Genomic DNA, 24,056 nt, shown 5'->3' with positions numbered 1-24,056 from the left:
TCACGTGCATTTTTTTTAAGGTGGTAGATCGAGACACCTCCGATTAGACACAGTACAATTGGACACAACTGGCTTTGATTGGCTAATCGTGCTTGATCGTGCTGGTTACCCTAGGCATCGGTTGATATGATTGGCTGTGTCTAATTGTACCGTGTCTAATCGGGCAATCCCCGGTAGATCAACGGAATCAGGGTGAAAAAAATGTTTAAAAGTTATTTTCATTTTTTTTAAATCGAAATTCGCACCGAAAAAGAATTTAAAAAAATATCCTCATTAATGTCTAAGTATAATCGATTTTTCAGAATTTTTTCAGAATTTTATTTGATTTTTTATTAAGTGAAAATCGTAAAAATGTAAAAAAATCGTTTTTTCGTTCTAACTTGATCACGTCTTCATATAGAAATCTAAAATTTGGTATGTAAGCATCTTTTTATATTAGTTACCTTAGGAAAAAAGATCAACTCGAAAAGCTGTGGGGACATTTTCACTATACTTATTCCGCTAGGCCCTTCAGAGCGCATAGGTTTGACGCGTGAAGTGGTCTAAGAGGAAGTCATAAATATGTCGAGCATTGATTTCTCAGAGATGTCAACCGACACCTCCGATGAAATTCACGTACTACTCTTTGATCACGCCGCGCTTCTATGAAAAGATATCTATGTCAAATAATTGATAAGTAATTCCGGTGGTGCTTCCGAGAACGACGTGGTCCGATGAAGAGATTACCTTACTCGAGGATTCCTATGGCTAAAGATCATGCAAGGAACAAGGGAATTAAAAGTATATAAATCCCGGATTTTAGGCGCGAGCGTTCATTAATAATTAATCAATAAAAAAGACTTGCTGTTAGTCGCGGAGGCAGTCGACTTGGACACAGTACAATTGGACACGTTGCAAATGAACACGGTTTAAATGGACACGAAATTTTGGACACCGTTCTTTTGGACACCGTTCATTTGGACACCGTTCAGTTGGACACAGAAAGATGCGACCTGTTCAGTTGGACACAGAAAGATGCGACCTGTTCAGTTGGACACAGGAATAAGCAACATGTTCATTTGGACACAGAAAGATGCAACCTGTTCAGTTGGACACAGGAATAAGCAACATGTTCATTTGGACACAGAAAGATACAACTTGTTCAGTGGGACACAGAAAGATGCAACCTGTTCAGTTGGACACAGAAAGATGCAACTTGTTCAGTTGGACATAGGAATAAGCAACCTGTTCAGTTGGATACAGAAAGATGCAACTTGTTCAATTGGACACAGGAATAAGCAACCTGTTCAGTTGGACACAGAAAGATGCGACCTGTTCAGTTGGACACAGGAATAAGCAACATGTTCAGTTGGGTACAGAAAGATGCAACCTGTTCAGGTGGACACAGAAAGATACAACCTGTTCAGTTGGACACAGTTCTTTTGCACACAGTTTTTTGCGCACAGTTCTTTTGCCCACAGTTCTTTCGCGCACATTACTTTTGCCCACATGTTCAATTGCGCACATATACTTTTCCATGCAAAGGGAAATTTCACATGGGTTTGCAACGGGGTGGGGGGTGGGGGTGGTTGCATTCTGGGCGTGTACTTTGCAACGCAAACTGGGATTTCACATGGGTTTATAAAACTATAGGCAAAAGAACCGTGTCCAACTGAACAGATTGCATCTTTCTGTGTCCAACTGAACAGGTCGCATCTTTCTGTGTCCAACTGAACAAGTTGCATTTTTCTGTGTCCCACTGAACAAGTTGTATCTTTCTGTGTCCAACTGAACAGGTTGCATCTTTCTATGTCCAACTGAACATGTTGCTTATTCCTGTGTCCAACTGAATAGTTCGCATCTTTCTGTGTCCAACTGAACAGGTCGCATCTTTCAGTGTCCAACTGAACAGGTTGCATTTTTCTGTGTCCAACTGAACAGGTTGTATCTTTCTGTGTCCAACTGAACAGCGCACATTTTTTTCGTGTCCAAATGAACGGTGTCCAAAAGAACGGTGTCCAAAATTTCGTGTCCATTTGCAACGTGTCCAATTGTACTGTGTCCAAGTGAATGCCACTCGTTAGTCGCTTTTGTCAGTATCATTTCGTCGCTATTATTCTTATATTCTTGCTATTCGTTAATCATTATAACTAAACTATTATCTTCCCAGGAAGAAATGACAAGTCGAATAGACATCTAAGATGTCTAATAGATGTCTATTCTGTCTCTTTTGCTAGTATCTCATTGGTAATTTTGTTTCCCGCCTCGATGGGTGGGAACCAAAGTTATCAATGAGATACTAGCAAAAGAGGCAGACATAAGCCTCCCATGTAGTACCTCTCTCTCTGCAGCGGGCGCTCGCCTGTCTATCGCGATGCTCAGTCCAATGTATATATTGATGGTTGCGATACTTTAAGCGGCCTTTTCATTGACGCTAGAAACCAGCGGCAAATGGGGATCTAGTAACTAAATTTGCCGCTTGTCTTAATGGAGGGAGAAGTAGCGGCAAAACATGCGAGACCATGGACGTAAGAAATACTGGACAGAGTGTATTGCTGCGGGGGTGAAGCTCAAAGGGTGAGGGGAAAGAAATGTCTATTGCAACGGAATATGAGGCATATAAGATGGCGACGGATATTAATTTCACGGAGTGTGATATTTTTGAATTTCTTAATATTCAGAAATGATTCGGAATAACACAGCGATTTCAGATGATAGATTATTTCACGGAATCTCTCATATTTTATTCGATTTACGTCCGTGCGATGTGAAATTAGAAGCTAAATCTGATGCATCTAAGATGACCCCGACAAAAAATCCTTTATCCCTCAGGCTTTACACTCCTCGTCTAAAAGAGTACTTTATGCTCTGTCCTGTATTTCTTACGTCCATGTGCGAGACAAACATACTTTCTTTCACTCTAACTAATTGCACTAGTGTAACAGTGCAGCTAAAAAAAACAGACCCACAATTACACATTACTACACTTGAATTTTGCAACACGCTGAAAAAATTGAAACTGTCTGAATTTTATTTTATTGACGCCGAATCTAGTGAAAGAAAGTCTAGTGATTTTAATTTGCCGTTGGTTTCTAGCGTCAATGAAATTGCACCTTTAGATTTGTTCGCGTCGCATGCCTCAACATACTCCTACTCACTCCAATACGCTCCAATACGTTTGCGTCACCGGAACTAATATGGCGACTAGGTGTTCTCGTCGCGATAGAACATACTCTAAAGCCCCTTGCACAATACTAAGGAACAGGCAATAGAATAAGAAATAGTAACTATTCACCAATAAGTACGCGGAACAGAAAATATTCGCCAATAGAAACAGAGAATAGATATTATTTCTGTTCTTATTGCCTGTTGCCTATCATTGTGCAAGGGCCTTAAGGAGCATGCTCCATGTGCCTCACCTTCGATGGTAGTGCAGTTAGGGCAAATGTGCGCGCATGCGTAATATATAAAATATAAATTGATAGATAAACTCTTTAAACGAAAATGTATAACAAATTCTCTATCTGTATATATTGGCACTATATGTTCAACGTAGTCGGTTATGCATGTTCTAGGTATTCGTTGGACGAACCCTTCTGCCATTTCAATAATTGCGTTAACAGCAATATCTGCAAATATAAATTATATATAATTCAATAAAAATATACAAACTAAAAAAAGGCGAATTTAAAATAAAACCAATCTTCAGAAATTATATTTACACAAGGTTACAACGCTACATCTTTTTAATATTCACTTTTTATTTCGTCATCGTTTTCATTTTCAAAATTATTAATAGCCAAGGATAATAGATTTTGTTCTACAAATTCATCATTAATATTATCAATTATAATATTATTAATTATAATATTCAAATCAATAAAAGCATCAAGATCCATGTTATCATAATACTATAATGTGCGATTGGTTGGAAGCAAAAAAAGAAAGGGAAGTGCCACCGCCGTAGAGTTAAGAGGAATTGAATATTTTCGAATTATTCTTTATTTAGATAATTTGGGAATCGTTTGGGCAAGTTTAGGAAAATCATTTTAATATTTAGGAAATAATATTTTCTTTTTAATAATAAAAATGTATCAAACGTCAAGTTAGCAGATAATTATGTTTAATATATATTATAAACGGAATCGATTAGAAATCATTTGGGGATAATATATTCATTGATACTTTTATTTGAGAAAGTTGCTTTTTGGTAATTTAAATAAATGATTAAATAAATTAATTTAAATAAATTTATGCATTCAAAATAATGCATTATGCGTCATGCATGCGGCATAAAAGACATTCAAGGGATATTCAACCAATCAGAATTCTTTATGTGCGTTGACCTTTAAGAGCAAGCAAAATGAACACAGGTTTAACTCTATGTAACGTGTTTTTGTATAAAATTAAAGAATCTATAAAAAAAAATGTCGCTTTGCACCGCGAACCGAAATATTCACGATTAAAATTCACTACTATTTAGGTTAGGACATTTGTCATACCGATGGCACTAGCATTCACACGTACACATACACACACATACGGGGTGATGCAAGGGGGGGCCTTCGGCCCCCCTCCCGCACCCCGTCCCCCTTGCTTCGCGTGGAAAGTTGCAAAGTGGAATCTCCCTTTGCGTGGAAAGTCGTACCCCCCTGCACCCCGCCAGTTAGGGTGCCTACAGTAGAATGCAAATTTCTACGCGAAGCGAGGTTCCACTTTGCAACTTTCCATGCGTAGCGATGGAGACGGGGTGGGTGCGGGAGGGGGGCCGAAGGACCCCTTACACCCTCCGCGCGCGCGCGCGCGCGCGTGTGTGTAGGTGTACGTGTGAATGCTAGTGCCATCTACACAGTAATAATACATACAATAAATATATACAGTAGTCATTTCGGTGTCGGCACCTTTGATGTGCTTATGCCAAGTCACATGATCGCTATATTGAAAATTGTAACTTGGCGCGTAAATTAGAATTCTCTTTCATAAAATGCAAAGTTATTGTATAAGTGAAGTTATTGTATAAGTGAATAAACAGAATGCAATTGTTAATCTCATTAAAATTTGTTTAGAGCGAGATTATAGCTTTTTAAGTAATGTTATAATAATACATACATACATACATACACACATACATACATACATACATACATACATACATACATACATACATATATATATATATATATAATATATATATATATATATACTAATATATATATATATATATATATATATATATATATATTAATGTTACTTAAAAAACTATAACACTTACTCCAAACAAATTTCAATACGATTAACAATTACATTATATTTATTTACTGGTATTATAATGTTTACAATTTTAATATTATTTGTTTACACACACACACAAACAAAACATGTGTGTGTGTGTGTGCTGATATTGTTTTTTTGTCGTTTTAATTGTTGTTGTTTTAATCGTTGTTTCATATTTTGCAATTGCTGTCGTAACAAACGGATCTTATATCTGAGTTTCTGTTTTCATGGTGAATTACTTAATAGTTTTGCACTCGTTTGAATTATTTGATTTTGTGTATTAAATTCGATTTGTGTTTGTTGATCTTTTTGTCTTACATCATTTATTTGATTTTGATTTAAATGTTCTACTGAATATGTATCTGCAAAATATAATTTTTACATTAATATATATTAAAGAAATAAAAAAGAATTCATAAAATTAAAAATTAATAATATTCTTACCATGGTTATTTGAGAATATCTGATTGTCAGAAATCAATGAATTATATGCTGATTGATCATTTAATGGTATCGGAAATGCATTTGGCTGCAATCGATTCTTCAAGTCAAAAACATTGATGGTGCGAAGTGATTTTCACAAACACGATAATTTTTGTGTAATTTCTCTATCGACGTTTCAATAATACGCCCACAATTTTTTAACCATAATTTAGATCTGAAAAAAAAAATATATATATATATGAATAATATATATATGAAATATACAGGGTGTTGAAAAATTAAGTGCCATAAATTTGTGTGATGAAAGAAGGAATCAATATAAGCATTTTAAGTATAGGAACCGTGGGTCGGCGACGCTTAGTTACGGCGTGACAAGGGTTTAATTAAATTGTCACAATGTCTGCAATACAATGATTTTATTCGGTTAATTTTAGATGTTTATAATAAATGTTGGAAATTACGACCGCCAACGTTCCGACAAAAATCAGAACGACTTTGGAGTAGACAACTCTCCACAAGAATAAAAGAACACAAGTCCAACATCAATCGTCCTGTGGAATCTTTATCGGTGGTTTCACGTCATAGGCTAGACGGACATGAGTTCGATTGGGAGAATATCAAAATTTTAGATATTGACCCCTCTTTTTCACGTAGATGCATTTCTGAAATGATTCATATTATGCGACAAGAGAACAACTTAAATGTTCAGAGTGACACTGTTAATTTCGATAAGGCGTATTTGCCAATCATCAAATCTTTCCCGCTTGAATAAATGTGGGCCCCTATTAGTGTTCGTTTCGCTCCTGTTTCCTAACCCAGTCAGAAATGATTCATCGAAATGATATCGATTGAACGTCGTTCATATCGAAAAGATGTCGATTCGAAATTTGCGTCGAAATTTTGAATTTTGTGAGCAACATAAAAGTGCGTTTATGAAAAGTTTGGAAGTTTCATGCAATTTTTGATATTTTAGGTAAATATATTTTATATATAATTTGATATTCTCTCTCTTTTATTTTTTATTATATAGGGATCGAAACGATATTGTTTTGATATCATTTCGACATCATTATAAATATAGGAGAAATTGAATGTTGAAACGACATCGAAACGATGTCGATTTAGGAAAGCATCTGATTGGTAAAATATTGTGCACGTGATCCATATATGCGCATGGTGCACATAACAGTATGCGCGCGCCTACGATGATACGTCTTCCCGCCTTCCGTTTGCCTTTGTGTTACTCAGTGAAATTATAGGAAAAGAAATTTATTTATTCTGATAAAACATTCTAACCAGGATTTTGTTACATTATTTATTAGTGTGTGGCATAGTGATTTACTGTTATAACAAGCAATTATAACAAAGTCATTTATTAGCACACAATGGAAGAAAATCCGGTAAGTTTTGTAAATTACTATTTTTAGGTTAGGCTATTATTTTTTATTAGTAATTTTCTTAGACTTTGCGCACAGTGTAGAGAAAATATTAGGAATAAGAATAAATATTAATCATTAGATAGGCCTACTGCACAATACAAAAGTATACACAATAAGAATAGAGAATAAATTTCCATTAACAGAAGCAGATAGATATTAAGGAACAATAGATATTCTCTGCTTCTATTGATAAATATTTTCTATTTTTTATTCCTATTGCTTAATTACACTTTTGTATTGTGCAGTAAGCTTAATGCTTAATATTTATTCATATTCTTAATATTTTCTCTATTGTGCATAGGGGTCTTAGTCGAGTGTAATATAAGAGATATTAACTCTTGTTTTTTTTATATTTTTTTTATTTATTTTAATATTTTAGTTAGTTATAATACTATAAATATATAATGTTATATCTATTAGTATTTCTTAATGAAGTGTTATTAAATTCATTTTTTATAATTTGTCACTATCTAAGATTGTTTCTAAGCCTATGAAAAGAAAATTGCGTAGAAGAGCTGCAAAAGCTGTCATGAAAAAACTTAAAGCCGATGAATTGCAAATGAAAATCAATAAGATATATGTATAATCTTCGGATAATAGTTCAGAGGTATCATCAAATATTGAAGAAAATTTAGTGTTGTCAGATGTTGCTAATGATGAATGCTATTGTGATGTTCCTGAAGAAAGTAATAATAGTGATACATCTGTACAAGTTGAACTGGTTGCTGAACATATTGTGTCTGATTCACAGAGTGAATTGAGTGAGAATCCACAGTCTGATAGAAGTGAAGTCGAAAATGAGAATGCGATGGTTTTTAAAAATGTTGCTCAAATAGAACAATTTGTTATTGAATCACTTCGAGCGTGGACTTCTGAATCAGGTGTCCTTTCTATGTTAAAAGTCGATAATTTATTAAAACGTCTCAGTGTTGGTTTCCCTAATATGCCTAAAAGTTACAAAACACTTTTGAAAAGTAATATTAATCCAGAAATAAATATCTGTCAAAATGGAGAGGAATATTGGTACAAAGGTGTTAGAGCTAACTTGGATCAGTTATTACAAGATTATTTGCAAGTTCATAAAAAGATTATAATTGATATTAATATTGATGGTTTGCCGCTCTTTAAAAGTTCCAAACTTAAATTTTGGCCAATTTTAGGGCATCTTGTTGGGACTCTAAATGAACCTTTTATTATTGCCATTTACTGTGGAAAAAGTGATCCTCAGAATATTGAAGAATATCTAGAAAAATATGTAACTGAATTAGAAGATTTATTTCATAATGGCTATAAATATGAGAGCAACAATTATGAAGTTATAATTAGAAATTATATTTTAGACGCTCCTGCAAGAGCATTGATTAAATGTTGTAAGGGACATTCAGGTTACGCAGCTTGTGAGAAGTGCACCGTCATTGGAGAATACAATAACCACAGGATTACTTTCATAGACCTTAATCAATCTCTCCGTACAGATGAATCTTTCAGAAATCGCGAGCAACCTCAACATCACGAAGGAACGTCACCACTTGAAAGATTAGGAACTGGGCTTGTATCGCAATTTCGTCTTGATCCAATGCACCTTCTATATATTGGTGTGTTTAAAAGATTACTTCATTTTTGGTTGTTTGTGGTTGGAGCATGGAAACTGCATGGAGATATTATTAATCTTATATCTGAAGTTTTTGTGTTTCTTAAAGAATTCTGTCCCCAAGATTTTAATCGAAAGCCAAGATCTCTAAACGATTTTAAACTATTCAAGGCCACTGAATTTCGTCGCATACTTTTATATGATGGCATCGTTGCTTTCAAGAATTTAATTCATCATAATATCTATAAACATTTTCTTCTTCTACACAGCGCTGCATACATTTTGTCTAGTTCTACTCTTATTCGCACTCATCTTCACTTTGCTGAGCAATTCATCAGAACTTTTATCTCTCATTCAGTAGTTATTTATGGAAAGAGTTTTGTAGTGTATAATGTGCACTCACTCAGTCACTTAAGTAAGGAATGTCAAGAGCATGGTACTATGGATAATTTTAGTGCCTTTCGTTATGAAAATCGTCTAAAGTCAATTAAAGATTCCCTGATGTCATGCTATAAACCGTTGCAGCAGATAGCTAGACGTGATCTAGGAAAGGAAAAAATTAAAATTATTCTGGATTCTAAGCCTAATCAGTTTGTACTCTCTTTAAAACACTTTATTGCAAATGAAATTATTCGTGGCTCACAATATCGTAAAGTTATCATTGATAATATATGCTTCAGAATAGGTACAAAGAACTCTTGTTTTAAAACATCAAATGGTAATGTTGTTTTGCTAAAAAATATTGTTTATAGACATCGAACTCTATTTTTTGTTGGTTGTAAGTTTCAAAAACAGGAAGACTTTTATACATATCCACTTCCCTCTTCTGAACTAGGCATTATCTGTGTTTTTCAGCTTGAGGAGAGGAGAATAGCATCCTCTCAATGATATAGAATGCAAGTGCTACTTGATTCCAAATCAAGAAACTTGGTTGTGTGTGCCGTTACTTCACACTATTCCCTTAATGAAAAAAGCACATGCAGCACATTACATGAATTAATATATATAATCTAAACATTTTAGAAACATAAATAATTTAAACATTTATAGAACATAATATATTTATACTTCTTATTTTCTGTTTCACAGTTTGTTGTATTAAAATTTTTGCCAACAAATAAGGATCCAGATACATATTTTGATGTTGGTTTAAGAAAGTGGATTTGCACAGATCTTGATGATGAAATGTGCGGAAAAACATATTGGCCCCCTAATTCAAACTCTGTAACACAACTAGTAAAAACCGAAGAATCTTTTAAAACTAATTGGCCAAAACACGATGTGGAAGTGAAGAGATTTTACAGTAAAATTTTATTTTATTTTTTTGTGAACACACACTTTTATATATATATATACACCCACATTAAAATACTTCAACAATTTTTCTAGATACTTATCCAAAAGCCCGTGCAGCTATTTCTGGATTCCTTGCTGATTCTAATTATAAAACTGAGATAGAGCAATACATGGGTCGAGGGAAAAGGAGGAAAAAGAGTCGACAAATTACATCATCAGACAGTGATTCTAATTCTAATGTCTCATTAAAATTAACGACGAAAATTATTCCTGCTCCTCCTCCTGTGTTTCTCAAGAAAGCTTTCTCCAACACTCAACACTGTGATAGTGATTCAAATTCCAATACTTCTTCAAAACTGATGAAGAGGAATGTTTCTGCTTCCTCTACTATTAAGTTAAGTGAGGTTGAAAAACTTCAAGAAGAAAAGTTTGAAGAAACAAACGTAAATAAAAGGGTAAAAACAAAAAGGCCATTCTCTAAACATTCTAACGTGAACTTGACAGGAAAAGAAATTCAAATAGCAAAAGAAATTGCGGCCTCGAAAATGAAAAGGCCAGAATTATTAACCTCATTAAGCAAGACTATAAAAAGTCCATTAAAACCTGTGTCATCATCTGTGTCAATATCTTCTCCAACTTCTTTCAATTCACTGTTTACAAATAGTCCTGCTAATTCTGATACAAGTGCTGTTCAAGAAGAAGAAAATCTTTTTTCAAATGTACAATCACCGATGCAAAATACAATACCTGAAGACAATTTGTTTATTCATCCAACTTCAACGCAAGATTCTATAACAACCGATAATTTTAATCGTAATTCTAAGAACATCAGCAGTGACTCAAACTGCGAACATTCATCAAAATTATCTAATTCAAGCACTTCCCATCGTACGTACGGACGAACAACATTTAAAGAGCAGTTGCATAATAAGAACAAAGGTAATTTTGTTGCGATATGAGTGTAAAACCAATATTTGCTTTTAGTGATTCTAATTTTTCTACTATGTTTATTGCAGAGGAGACATTAAGCTTATTCAAAACGAAACTTGACAGAACACTTGTTATAGTAGAAGAAGTTTCTGGAAAGCTAGATATTCTCAACATGAACATGAGCAAGCTCATGAGAGTTATAATACCTTCAGAAAAGAGAATTTCGCGTCCTGAAAAAATGCCAGCATTACCGCTTAACACAAAACAAGATTTAGAAGAATTTAACAAATTCTTGGAAGCGGATCATAATTTAGCTGCTGCTGTAAATAAATAATTTCTCTTTGATTTTTTGAAAGAAAATTTCCTTTTATATGTGCTTACTAATATTTCATTATTTCTCGTTTACAGTGTCATTACATGTCTAATTATATGAAGTTAAGCGTGAAGAATCCCGAAAGGAAAAGCGCAACAAATATGCTAACAAAATTACTCTCTAATACACTGGCAAGTGAAATAAATTGTGACGGAGGTAATGGGAAAATTGCTTTCAAATCGCTTAAACTTTATGATTTGTTTCAAGGTAATTATTTACATTAATACGTTGGATTTTTTATTATTTTTATGCAAAAAGATGCAAAATGTTTGATATTTATATATGTACATGTCTTGTTCTAGGAACTCTTCAAATAGCTTTTTCGAATAGTGATCTTACTGAAGCAAATGCAGCTTTGGCTGGGTGGTTAAAAGATGCAAAATGGCGCAAGCAGTGTGACGGCAGTTTGGGAAATAGGAAGAAAAAATCTTAAAATTACGACTGAACAACAGTAGTGTTTCTATAAATAATATATCAAATGTTTAATTACTTATATATGGGTTCATGAATATATCAACTTTTCTTGCATAAGCATTTTGCACAGAACAGTATGGGATTATTTGTGCTTTGATAAGATTATTTTTATACTTTAAAGAAAATGTGATTGTTATTTTATGGCAGAGTCTTTGATAAGATTACGTTTTATACAACTCTTTAAAGAAAATGTGATTATTTTATTTAAAAAACGCTTTATATTTTTACATTATATTATTATGTTAATTATATTGGGGCTCTCTTATGGTTATTTTTATTTTCATGTATCAGAGTTAGATAAATGGTTGTGTATGTATAATATTTTAGTTTAGGAAGCGTATAGAGAGATCTTGATATTGTTAAAACATTTAAATATTCTAAGCGATATTTCCAAAGATAATAATATATATATATATATGTACATGTATATACATAATATATACATAATATATACATAATATATACACACTTTGGCATACAAAGTACCGACTTTTTTTATAAATTCTAGTTGGTAAATATTAACATATTCTTTTGACAAACATTTATAATAAAAATAATGATAATAGCAATAATGTTATATGTATTATCAATATATGTATTCACTATTTATAAAACTTATCATTATTGTAGAATTCATATATTTTATCTCCTTTTTTATTATTATATGTAAAAATCGAAATGTCTTTCCTTCCTAAAGATATACGATATATATAGATAATTATGTAATCAAATTAAAATATTGTAGTATTGTAGCCTATTGTAATATATATATATATATATATATATATATATATATATATATTCACATATAGAAATAAGAACAAAATATAAATAAAAAGATTCATCCATTTATATAATTACTATGACAATAGTAACACTCTGAAAAATTTTGAATTAATATACGTAAAGAAATGATTGAATAAAAAAGTAATCATTTATATATATATATATATATATATATATATATATATCATCATTAATTTTTTAATTTAAATTTATATATATATAAGTTTAAATTTAATAATATAAAAAAATTAATGATATACATATAAATTAATTGACTTTTTTCAATCATTTCTTTACGTCTATTTTATTGATTCAAAATTTTCACAGTAGTGTTATTACTACTGTTATAAATTATATAAATTAATGAACTTTTTTATTATATTTTATTATATTTTATTCTTATTTCTTTTAAATAAATTACAAGATTTCTCAATATTGGATTAAAAAGATCGATTCGAGTTTCTATTTCGACGTCGAAAATCAATCGAAATTGGAGTCAAAAATTCATCGAAATCAATAGAAATTTCGAAATTTTTCGATCTTCATTTTCGATGTCGAAACAACGTCTTTTCGACAAATCATTTCTGATTGGGAAATCCCCCCTCATCCTCCTGTTTTTTCCTCCCCCCTCCTCATCCGCACTCCTTTTCCCTTGATGCCTTCGATATCGGCTCGTATGTTTTAGTATGTCACACCGTTTCGCCAATTATATCGCCTGTGTGTTATTATTTGAATTTTTCTTTTTCTTATTTCTGCTCCCGTCTGCGCTTATTTCTACGATTTTTGTATATTTTAATTCGTACGTATAATTATTATACGTATAACTATTGTATAACTATTGTACGTATAACTATTGTATTATTGTGCAATTTAATTTATTCTTTATATTAGAAGCCTTTATTTTATTTCTCTCATTTTTGCGCTTGGTTGTATGTGAGATTGCGTGTTGCTCCGCTCGTTTTAATTTTTTCAGATTTTGGATGAAAAAGCACTCTACCTGTGAAACAAAAATTGTCATGCATTGTGGATTATTAGGAGACAATTGATTTTTATTTGGCAATTTGATCGCCTGCTCCTTGTGCGTAACGGACAACAATAGCTTTTGCGCCGTTTTTGTTTTTTGACCGGCTGAGCTCGATGACGGTCAACAAAGGTGAGTGGAGATACGTTCTCGCACTTGCAACCTATGCGAGTTTTTTGAAAAAAATTTTTATTTTCTGCGACAACATGTATTATTGCGTGTTCCTTGGCGGCTATGTTGCGGTCGTCGTACCGTTGTTTTCATCTTCCTTTGTGCGAAATTTTGACTTTATTAATTTTGTCTGTTTGCGCTACAACCATATTTGTTTTTAGATTTGACATGACTTTCACGTGCGTTACTTAACGGATTATTCTATTTTATTATTATATGCATTGAAAAGGATTCGGAGAAGATCGAAACGTTTGCGTTAATCAATGTATTTCGTAATTATTAACATGATTGTAATTTCCCATACAGCACAAAAAGGCCAAAAGACGTCTTAAAGACGTCTAAAGGACTTTAAGACGTCTTTAAGTAGTCTTTTAGATGTCTTTTGGACATGTGTGCTGTCTGGGTTAACACGTATTTACAATTCATTTTTCTTTTTTTTTTGCGTCAACTTCTAACACCGGTGGCTTTACTTGCCTTTTTGTGTATTTGTTTTTATATTTATTATTCTGCGCCACCCATTCCTAATATTTTTATCTTCATATATATATATATATTATATATATATTTTATGTATGTATAAATTTAATAGTTAACTTAATAATGTTTGAATAAATTTCGTAAAATTTTAATATCAATAATTTAATATCAATGAATTACTTTTTTTTATTCTTACCTTTCTGAATCTCGTGGAAAAGAAAAAAAGCTGAGGCCAGTCACGTCCAGAAATATTTGAGCATCCTTGCATTGTACAGCTATAGACACCTTTCATGATCTTCCTTCCATTATTATTTCTCTTCATAATAATTATATTATGATTTATATCTGTAATTATGCAAGATTTATTTTTAGTTAAATTTATTTTACATATATTTAAGAGGTTAAATAAATCGCATAAGCACAAGATGCATATTATACACATTTAAATATCAATTACCTTCAGACATTTTTATTTTTTCTGTGATGACACAAAATTTAAATTTTATCTTTATTACTTAATATTTTATCACAGCATAACGTGTACAGATAGCATGTGGCACATAGGCCATATTAAAAATTGTACAATTGACGCATGCGTACTCAAAATTGCGGTCCTTGGAGAACAAAGAAGTGTCCCTATATACCTGTATATACCCCTATATCCCTGTATATACTTATAGGCCGGTATTCATAGTCCGATCTTATATTTGAGATCGTCTTAAGTTCGAGCTTGAAATGCTACGCAGCTATTTGATTGGTTGAATGAGGTCTTAAGTCAACCTCGAAGCAAACTTAAGACAATCTTAAATATAAGATCGGACTATAAATACCGGCCATACTGTGCCATCGGTATGACAGATATCCTAACCTAAATAGTAGTGAACTTTAATAATGAACTTTAAGTAGTGAATACCGAAAGGTTCGCGGTGCAAAGCGACGTTTTTTTATAGACTCTTTAATTTGATACAAAAACACATTACATAGAGTTAAACCTGTGTTCATTCTGCTTGTTCTTAAAGGTCAGCGCACATAAAGAACTCTGATTGGTTGAATCTTTTATGCCGCATCCAGAACGCATAATGTATTATTTTGAATGCCTCTTCTCTAAGTTTCCCCTTCAGACCGGCAGAGTGACGGAGATAGCACCTTACTCCATATCGTTCCGTCCTTTAGAAGACGCGGACAATTTCATTCACAGAACGCTGGGTCTATATTATATATGTCTATGCTAAAAGGTTTGTATATCTAGTGACTTTATTCAGAATTTGTCCGTAAGGCTGGGTCTACAATAGATAATTTAAGCCCTAAGCCTTAAGAAATTGACCAATCACAGTCGAGTATTCTCTTCATACTTTTTCAATCTCTTAAGGCTTAAGACTTAAATTATCTATTGTAGACCCGGCCTAACCCTTGGTCCACAATCTTGCTTTAACTGACAGAGTCGTAAGAAACTAACCAATCGTATTTAATTATTCTTCTCACATTCAATTGTGATTGGTTAATTTCTTACGACTCCGTCACTTAAGCCGGTATTCCTAGTCCGATCTTATATTTAAGATCATCTTAAGTCTGCTTTGAGATTGACTTAAGACCTTATTCAACCAATCAAATAGCTGCGTAGCATTTCAAGCTCGAACTTAAAGCCGGGTTTACAATAGATAATTTAAGCCCTAAGCTTTAAGAAATTGACCAATCACAATCGAGTATTCTCTTCATACTTGACTGTGGTCAATCTTTTAAGGCTAAATTACTTATTTGTAGACCCGGCCTAAGACGATCTCAAATATAAGAACTTCGGACTATGAATACCGGCCTTAAAGCAAGATTGTGGACCAAGGGTTACTCCTGTCGATCCTTAACTTACAATTCTGTATATCGTGACAAATTAGTAAGAAAAAGAAAGAGAGAAAACATGGAAAATACTTTTGCGCGTATTGTTTATCGTAGCATTGTACATTTACTATTTTTTGCTTAACAGTTGCAATAGCGACGCAACTACGGAAAGCCGTATCTTACAGTGCATAGCATCATTCGATCATCATCGCTTAATCTTATTTCATTTAACGAAGAACACAACCATGGCGTCACCAGATTCGACCAATATTACTCTTAATGCTGTAACAAATGTTGAAGAGACAACGGAAAATATCAAAGAGTAAGTTATTTCTTAAGATGTACTATAATGCATTATTCAATGTAATTGCTCTTACTGGACGTAGACATGAATAAAAAACGAAGCTTGATTATAAGCATTTTTTTTTGAGAAACATCGTTTTAACATAGGAAACTCTTTATCTCTCTGTTTCTATTATATTTAAACATAATAAAATTAATATTTCACTATACTTTTTGCTCTTTCATGCATAGTCATTTTGTAAGTAGTATTAGCTTTCCAATTAATAAAACGAATGTATATATAATTATTGATTATTAAACAACTTAGTATACAAATTCTTGAAATAAAAATATTGAATTTGTAGAAACTTTAAAATTTTACTATATATATCTTTATATTGATTATAATGGGAGTTTTTTCTAGCAAGAAAACAGGTAGATAAATGGAATTTGAGTAGAAAATTTTTGAAATTTCGAATATTGTTCTATTTGATAATTATATATTGTATCTATATATATATTTTTTGCTGGAAAACTTTCAATATAAGAATTCTCAATATAAGTATGTAAATAAGTGCTATATGTTTATTTTTATTAATTTTCAAGTAAGAATATGTTATACATTACATTGTATTATATTATATATGATATTTTTTGAAGTAATTTGAATTAATTTTTCTATTCATTTAGCATGTTTACTAATAATATCAGTATATCTATTAATGTTGCATCCTATCTTAAATATATATATATATTATTTTTTTTTAAACGAAGAAATACATTTGAAAAAATATATAACAGATCATTATTGTAATAATCAAAAATTATAAAATTTTGACTCTTAGGCCTAGTTGCACCAACATTATTTCAGCTTTAAGCAAGATGTAAATGTATATCTATCTTTATCTTTCTTTCTAAATAAATAAGAGATACATATATTTAAGTTTCGCTTAAAGCTAAAATAATGTTGGTGCAACCGGGCCTTAACAACTTAAACTTGTGAAATTAAACTCATCTCAGATATATTCATAATAAGTTTTATCACAATGTATAATAGTAGCTAAAAGCTAGTACAAATAAAAAGGAAAATAAATATAATTGTTGTATGTTTAATTTGAAATATTGATAATAGCTCAGAGATATTATATATATATATTTTTATTGTGCCAAACAGTGTAACACTCATAATTGGAACATTCTATATTGAACATAAGGCTCAATAAACATGATAAGCACAGTAAGAAATATGGAATTAATATAAAAAAATGTAATTATTGGAATTAATATAAAAAAATATAAGGAATTAAGTCCATATTAAATACATTGAAATCAAAAATTGGAATAATCAATCAAGACTAATTTAAATTTTGTTTTTGTCTTAATTAGTTAAATTTTAATCTTTAAGCTCATTCTAGAATGAATCATTTATCATTAGCATAAATAAATTGACCAATCAGAATTGATTATTTCAAAAATAATCGACTCTGATTGGTCAATTTGCCTATGACTAATGACTCATTGTAGAATGGGCCTTAATCTGCAATGCATAAAATCTGTTACAAGCTTAACTTCTTATTTCAATTAGATATTTATTTATTTAATTAATTAATTAATTAATTAATTAATTAATTTATTTATTTATTCTGTTCATTATGTAAGTCTTAATATCTATATCATCTGTGTCATTGTATAATTGGAAGGATTCGTTACTATAGTTTACTCTGTGTGTGTGTGTGTGTGTATTATGTCTTATTATATATATATATATATATATATATATATATATATATATATATATATTGTATATGTATTATCTTATATCTTATATCTACTATATCTACTATATATGTATATATCTATAAATTTTTATTTCTAGATTGGCAGAATCAAAAAAAGAAGTTGCTAATCAATATTATTCTCAAAAACAATATAAAAAGGCATTGATTGGTTATAATGAAGCTATTGGTAAATATTCTAAAATATTATATACTTTTATTTTAAATATTAAAAAATGGTTTAATAAAATATAATTTATAAAGTTATTTTAATAATTTTATGGCTCTTATTTTTATGAATGATATAATTATAATGTTTACAAAATATTTCAGCAATGTGTCCTAATATATTGCGTTACTATAGCAATAGAGCAGCATGTTATATGATGCTTGGACAATATCGAGATGCATTAACAGATGCTAAAAAATGTATCGAATTAGAACCAAAATTTTCCAAAGTATGCTGATAATTTTATTTGTTTATCATTGTATGTAATACTTACTATTTGTGAATTTTATTTTTAGGCATACATAAGAATGATCAAGTGCTCGTTGATCTTGGGTGATATTGTAGAAGCTGAAACTATATTAAAGAAACTTCTAGAGTTTGATCCCAATAATGAATCAATAGCTACAGAACAAAGAGACTTAGCATACGTACAAAAGTTTCTTAAAGATGCTGATGCTTCTTACAATGCTAAAGATTATCGCAAAGTAAAATGTTCATTGTATATTTTCTTATTAGCAATTTATTGAGATTATTGAATATAATTTTTAAATTTAATCTTTTGTAGGTTGTATATTGCATGGATCGTTGTTGCGACATTAGCACATCTGGCACACATTTTAAGCTAACCAAAGCAGAGTGTCTAGCTTTTTTAGGAAGATATCAAGAAGCTCAAGATATTGCGAAGTAAATTTTTTTATTAAATTAAAAATATGTGACATAAAACATAATATATAAAATATACATTTATGAATTTGCATAAATTTTATCTTTTTTTAGTGATACTTTACACATCGATAAACAAAATGCTGATGCGATATATATTCGCGGAATGTGTTTATATTTCCAAGATGATGTTGATAGAGCCTTTACACATTTTCAACAAGTACTGCGACTAGCACCAGATCATACCAAAGCATTAGAAATATACAAGGTAGGAAAAAATAAAAAATTTTCTAATTTATATTAAGTAGAGGCATATTCTTCTACATTTTTTTATTTTATCAGAGAGCAAAATGTTTGAAGAAGAAAAAAGAAGAAGGCAATGCAGCATTTAAAAGGGAACAGTATCAAGAAGCATATAATCTTTATAGCGAAGCGTTAACTATTGATCCACATAATATTATGACTAATGCTAAATTACATTTCAACAAGGCAACAGTAGCAGCTAAGGTATAATTTTAAAAGAGCAAATGTATTGCATTGAATATATATTTGCTCTTATAAAATTAATACATTTGTATAAACATTGTGTCTATATAGCACAATTATTTATGAATTTTCAAAGGCTGCAGTATTATGCAATATATGAAAAATTATTTATTTGACACTTTCGCTTTATTTTTAGTTGGGAAGATTGAGTGAGTCCATAACAGAATGTACTGAAGCTCTCAAACTTAATGAAAATTATTTAAAAGCTCTTCTTAAAAGAGCAACCATCTATATGGAACTTGAAGAATATGAAGAAGCAGTCCGAGATCTAGAAAAAGCATGTAAAATGGATAAAAATAATCGTGGTACACATCTTATTTATTAACTATAATATTAATATTAATTCAAGAATATTAATGAGAATAATATACAAATATATTGTTTTCCATAGAGTATTTTAAAACTGTTGAATCTTCTAATGGTAAATTCTTTGGCCAATTTAAAAGATTATTTTAGATTAGATTTTTTCTTAGCAAAAATGTGAAAAGAGGTCATCTCCAATTTTTTGTATCATATCCCTATAACTAAATTAAATTAATATTATATTAAACTAAATTGAAATTATTAATGAAATAATGTAGTTTTGTTACTTATTTAAATTTGAAAAGTATAGTTTCTAAAAAAGAATTCTTTTTAAAAATTCTTATAATTTATATAATTTATTAATTCAATATTTTTTGCTTAAAAAAAATTAACTAAGTTGACAAAAAAAAAATTATCATTAAAAAGATATCTGATTTTGAGATACTTATATGTTTTATCATTTTTGTAGAAACCAAACGATTACTTGCAAAAGCGAAATTATTGCTAAGAAAGTCCAAGAGGAAAGATTATTACAAAATTCTGGGTATTGATAAAAATGCATCAACTGAAGATATCAAAAAGGCGTATAGGAAACGAGCTTTAGATCATCATCCAGGTAAAGAATCGAAAATAATTACATAACTATTAACTAATAATTCTTATATAACTAATTATATTTTTATTATATTTATTTTATAGATCGTCACGCTAATGCAAGTGAAGGCGAAAAAAGAGAACAAGAAAAGAAATTTAAGGAAGTTGGAGAAGCTTATGGTATTCTTTCAGATCCCAAAAAACGATCTCGTTATGATCGTGGTCATGACTTAGATGATAATGAGAGTAATTTTCAAGGTTGGTATTTCCTATTTACTAATATATGCTAATATGTGCTAATAATTTGATCGTATATTTTCTGCTTTTTTATTATATTATAATATTGTATATTGTATAATACTTTTTTTATCTTTGTTCCCAGATATGGATCCTAATGCAATGTTCCATTTCTTTTGTCAAGATGGAGAGGGTTTTCAATTTCAGTTTCAGGATGGCTTTCCTGGTGGTTTCCAATTTCAATTTCCAGGTTAACAATATTTCTCCAAAAGTATAATACATAACATGAATGTAGCTGTGTATATGATGTTCGAATTTATTTTAGTAAATACTGCATCGACTTTTTCTAATACTTAATCAGACGATGTAATGTAGTATAGTTAATTTGCATTTCGTGATTTTGAAACAGGCATTCACCGGCACAATTATGTGCAATTATATATAATTTATTTAAGTATGACACTATTATAAATAATATATTTACAATTTTATTGTACTAGATTTTCGATTTAATTAAAATTGTTCAGATTAACGTTCAAGTGCAAGCAAGCTTTCAGACTTGAAACATACATATATCTGACGAAACCTTTTTGAATAGGTAAAAGAAATAACTCTTAAGTTAAAGTAGTCGTATTTAAAACTATTTTATTTTTTAATTGAAATCTGTCAATTATGTTTAACATATTACTTAATACATCGAAAAAAATGACTTTAGTTTTTACTTATTTTGGTATTAATTATCAGAACCGATTTTAAAAATTCGTAAAACCGATGATTTGCTATAATTTCACTTAAAAAGTATGTTTGAGTGTATGTGAATAGTCAGATCTCTTTATCCTGAAGTAGAAACAGAGTGCTCTCTCTTTATTTTAAATTCTTATTTTAATCTCTACTCTTATTTGTAATATATAAATTAATAAAATTTACAATTTGCAGGAAAGTTATCTTCTGGAGTAAAGAGATTCGACTATAGATAAAATTTTTTTTTCCATAATTTTGTGCCTAATTCTAGATTCATTACTACAACTTAGAGCAAAATTATTGTAAGAATATTGATTAAAATAATGTAAACTAAAATATTTGTATATTAGAAAATTCCTTGATTATATATGCATTGAAAATCTATAGTTCACATTACGTGTATTATAGATTTATATTAATACTAGCAAAATTTTAAAACTTTATCCTTGATTGCTAACATCCCAATTTTTTCCATATATATAAAGTATCCAGGTGTTTTAAAATATCCAGTCAAATATCTCACATACAGAACCATGTTATGTATAAAAAAAAACTTTAAATAAAAGTAGGATTCGAAAGAAGGAGAAAGAGATACAGAAAGATATTAATTTGATTTTTAGTGTAAGTGCTAAGATTACGTGAAGGTTAACTTAATTTTTTAAGTGAAACTATTCTAATTTGTCTAAATTGATTCTTTATAATTACAATATTCTGCTTCTATAAAATATAAGGATAAGATAGCATAACCAAAAATTAAACATATATAGCTGTGTGAAGATATCTTATTCTAGGTTGACATAATTTTACATGAAATATCTCATAAAATATTCATTTTTTAATTATTTTTTATGCACAGAATAATAAGAGAAATCCATTGGTGTAAAAAGAACAATTTGTTTTTAAGAAAAAATATGAATTTGCAATGAGCAAATATTGTTCTAAACTGTTTTTTTTATACTAATTTTTCTGTACATAAAAGTATAGAATTAAAATAATCGCAAATAAAAAATAACATTATTTGCATTTTGCCATTGAAATTACGACATTTTTAATCAAGATCACGGTCTAAGGGCCTATCCAGACAAACTTCCATAGGCCGATATTCATAGTCCGAACTTATATTTAAGATCGTCTTAGCCCGGGTCCACAATAGGTAATTTAAGCCCTAAGCCTTAAGAAATTGACCAATCACAGTCAAGTATGAAGAGAATATCTGACTGTGATTGGTCAATTTCTTAAGGCTTAGGGCTTAAATTACCTATTGTAGACCCGGGCTTAAGCTGCTTTCGTCTGCTTGGAGGTTGACTTAAGACCTCATTCAACCAATCAAATAGCTGCATAGCATTTCAAAACTCGAACTTAAGACGATCTCAAATAAGATCGGACTATGAATATCGGCCACAGGTGCATATGCATAACATAAGACCATATGGACCAATGAGCATCGAGTATTATGTTATGTAAGTCAATATAGCGATTTAATACTCGATGCTCATTGGTCCATATGGTCTTATGTTATGCATATGCACCTATGTAAGTTTGTCTGGATAGGCCCTAATCAATTTCCTTATGCTTATGGTTATGCGCTTATGCAAAAGTGTGTGCTGCGGCCTTAAGGGCCAGGGCATAAACATTGCTGTAGGGATCACGGACAAAGGAATATAGGGACAGAGCCTAAACATAATGGGTGCTTTCCAATTGTTTAACACATCTTAACACAAACATACACAGGAAGGCACAAAGTGTAGCGATGTGCACGACTCAATTGGAACAAAGTTAATGTGCGACTTTCGAGTGGAGGGTTAGGATTCTTCATAACCATGTCCATCTTGATATTTTTTAATCCATGCTGAGAGTGATAGCATCGATATATAAAATGGATTGACCATTGCGTGTAGACAGGCGTCAGCCCGCGGTGAAGAGAGAGATACTACATGCGAGGCCTATGTCTGTCTCTTTTGCTAGTATCTCATTGGTAATTTTTATAAATAATATATAAATAAAATATATAAATGCATATTATATTAATATATAAATATGAATGAAAATTTAATCAGTAATATATCTAACCTGCAAATATGCAAAAGAGACAATTTTATTTTATTTATTAAATATAATAAAAAAATTAATTGTACAAAAACTCATTAATTTGAATTACTTACTTCAATGATACTTTTAATATTTTTATTGTCCATTTTTGTATTTGTATGGTGTACTTTAATGGTTGTCTTTTAATTAAAAAGGATAAAACGAAAAGAAAATTGCCAACATAATCGCCGTCAGTCTGTAACCGCATATTTCATTTGTCCCTAGAAAACAGAAGGTTACACAAGTTGACTAGTAGCCCTCGAGCTGAGTACGGATGTGTAAAGTTGTGTCGGCAGTTACGGCAATTGGAACGCGACTTGTGTCGCCGTGTGCATAAAAGTGTCTAGGGATATCTCAATTGGAAAGCACCCAATAAATGGACAAGGGGAGTGAAGTGAAAATGCGGGGGGGTCCGCCATGATAGTGCCTGAATTTGATTGGTTATCGTTTTGCGCATGCTCAATACCGTCAAACTTAATTCAGACTGCATGCAGCAAGCAGTTTGAATTA

At 30.8% G+C, this 24,056-nt stretch overlaps 2 protein-coding genes and 1 long non-coding RNA gene across 8 annotated transcripts; 2 read left to right on the top strand and 1 right to left on the bottom strand.

Moving 5' to 3' along the window:
- Positions 1-5,302: 5,302 nt before the first annotated feature.
- On the bottom strand, positions 5,303-14,953 carry LOC112638744. The gene is made up of 4 exons (XR_003123148.1): positions 14,713-14,953; positions 14,452-14,600; positions 5,698-5,911; positions 5,303-5,615 (listed from the first exon to the last, which is right to left on the bottom strand). It is a non-coding gene; the product is annotated as an uncharacterized LOC112638744 (long non-coding RNA).
- On the top strand, positions 6,980-12,009 carry LOC112638743. Of its 6 annotated transcripts, none has more exons than XM_025410944.1 (7): positions 6,980-7,097; positions 8,522-8,731; positions 9,817-10,030; positions 10,117-10,962; positions 11,040-11,275; positions 11,362-11,533; positions 11,629-12,009. In XM_025410944.1, the coding sequence occupies exons 3-7, from the start codon at positions 9,913-9,915 to the stop codon at positions 11,757-11,759; spliced, it is 1,503 nt and encodes a 500-aa protein (XP_025266729.1). In that variant the 5' UTR covers positions 6,980-7,097; positions 8,522-8,731; positions 9,817-9,912; the 3' UTR covers positions 11,760-12,009. The 6 variants fall into 6 exon arrangements, with proteins under 6 accessions (XP_025266729.1, XP_025266726.1, XP_025266724.1 ...); XM_025410943.1 differs by lacking the exon at positions 6,980-7,097 and adding an exon at positions 7,575-8,391 and having other exon boundaries at positions 8,477-8,731; XM_025410941.1 differs by lacking the exon at positions 8,522-8,731.
- A 1,101-nt stretch (positions 14,954-16,054) lies between the features above and the next one.
- Positions 16,055-21,196, top strand: LOC105255880 (dnaJ homolog subfamily C member 7). The gene is made up of 12 exons (XM_025410953.1): positions 16,055-16,143; positions 16,234-16,410; positions 18,247-18,335; positions 18,479-18,603; positions 18,671-18,859; positions 18,940-19,058; positions 19,152-19,305; positions 19,380-19,544; positions 19,720-19,888; positions 20,356-20,502; positions 20,586-20,738; positions 20,863-21,196. The coding sequence occupies exons 2-12, from the start codon at positions 16,334-16,336 to the stop codon at positions 20,970-20,972; spliced, it is 1,497 nt and encodes a 498-aa protein (XP_025266738.1). The 5' UTR covers positions 16,055-16,143; positions 16,234-16,333; the 3' UTR covers positions 20,973-21,196.
- The last annotated feature ends 2,860 nt before the right edge of the window (positions 21,197-24,056 follow it).

Source organism: Camponotus floridanus, unplaced genomic scaffold (assembly GCF_003227725.1).
Source record: "Camponotus floridanus strain SB8 unplaced genomic scaffold, Cflo_v7.5 scaffold36, whole genome shotgun sequence".
NCBI lineage: Eukaryota > Metazoa > Arthropoda > Insecta > Hymenoptera > Formicidae > Camponotus > Camponotus floridanus.
Note: the sequence above shows the minus strand (reverse complement) of the source record. Positions and strands in the feature narration are given on the sequence as shown.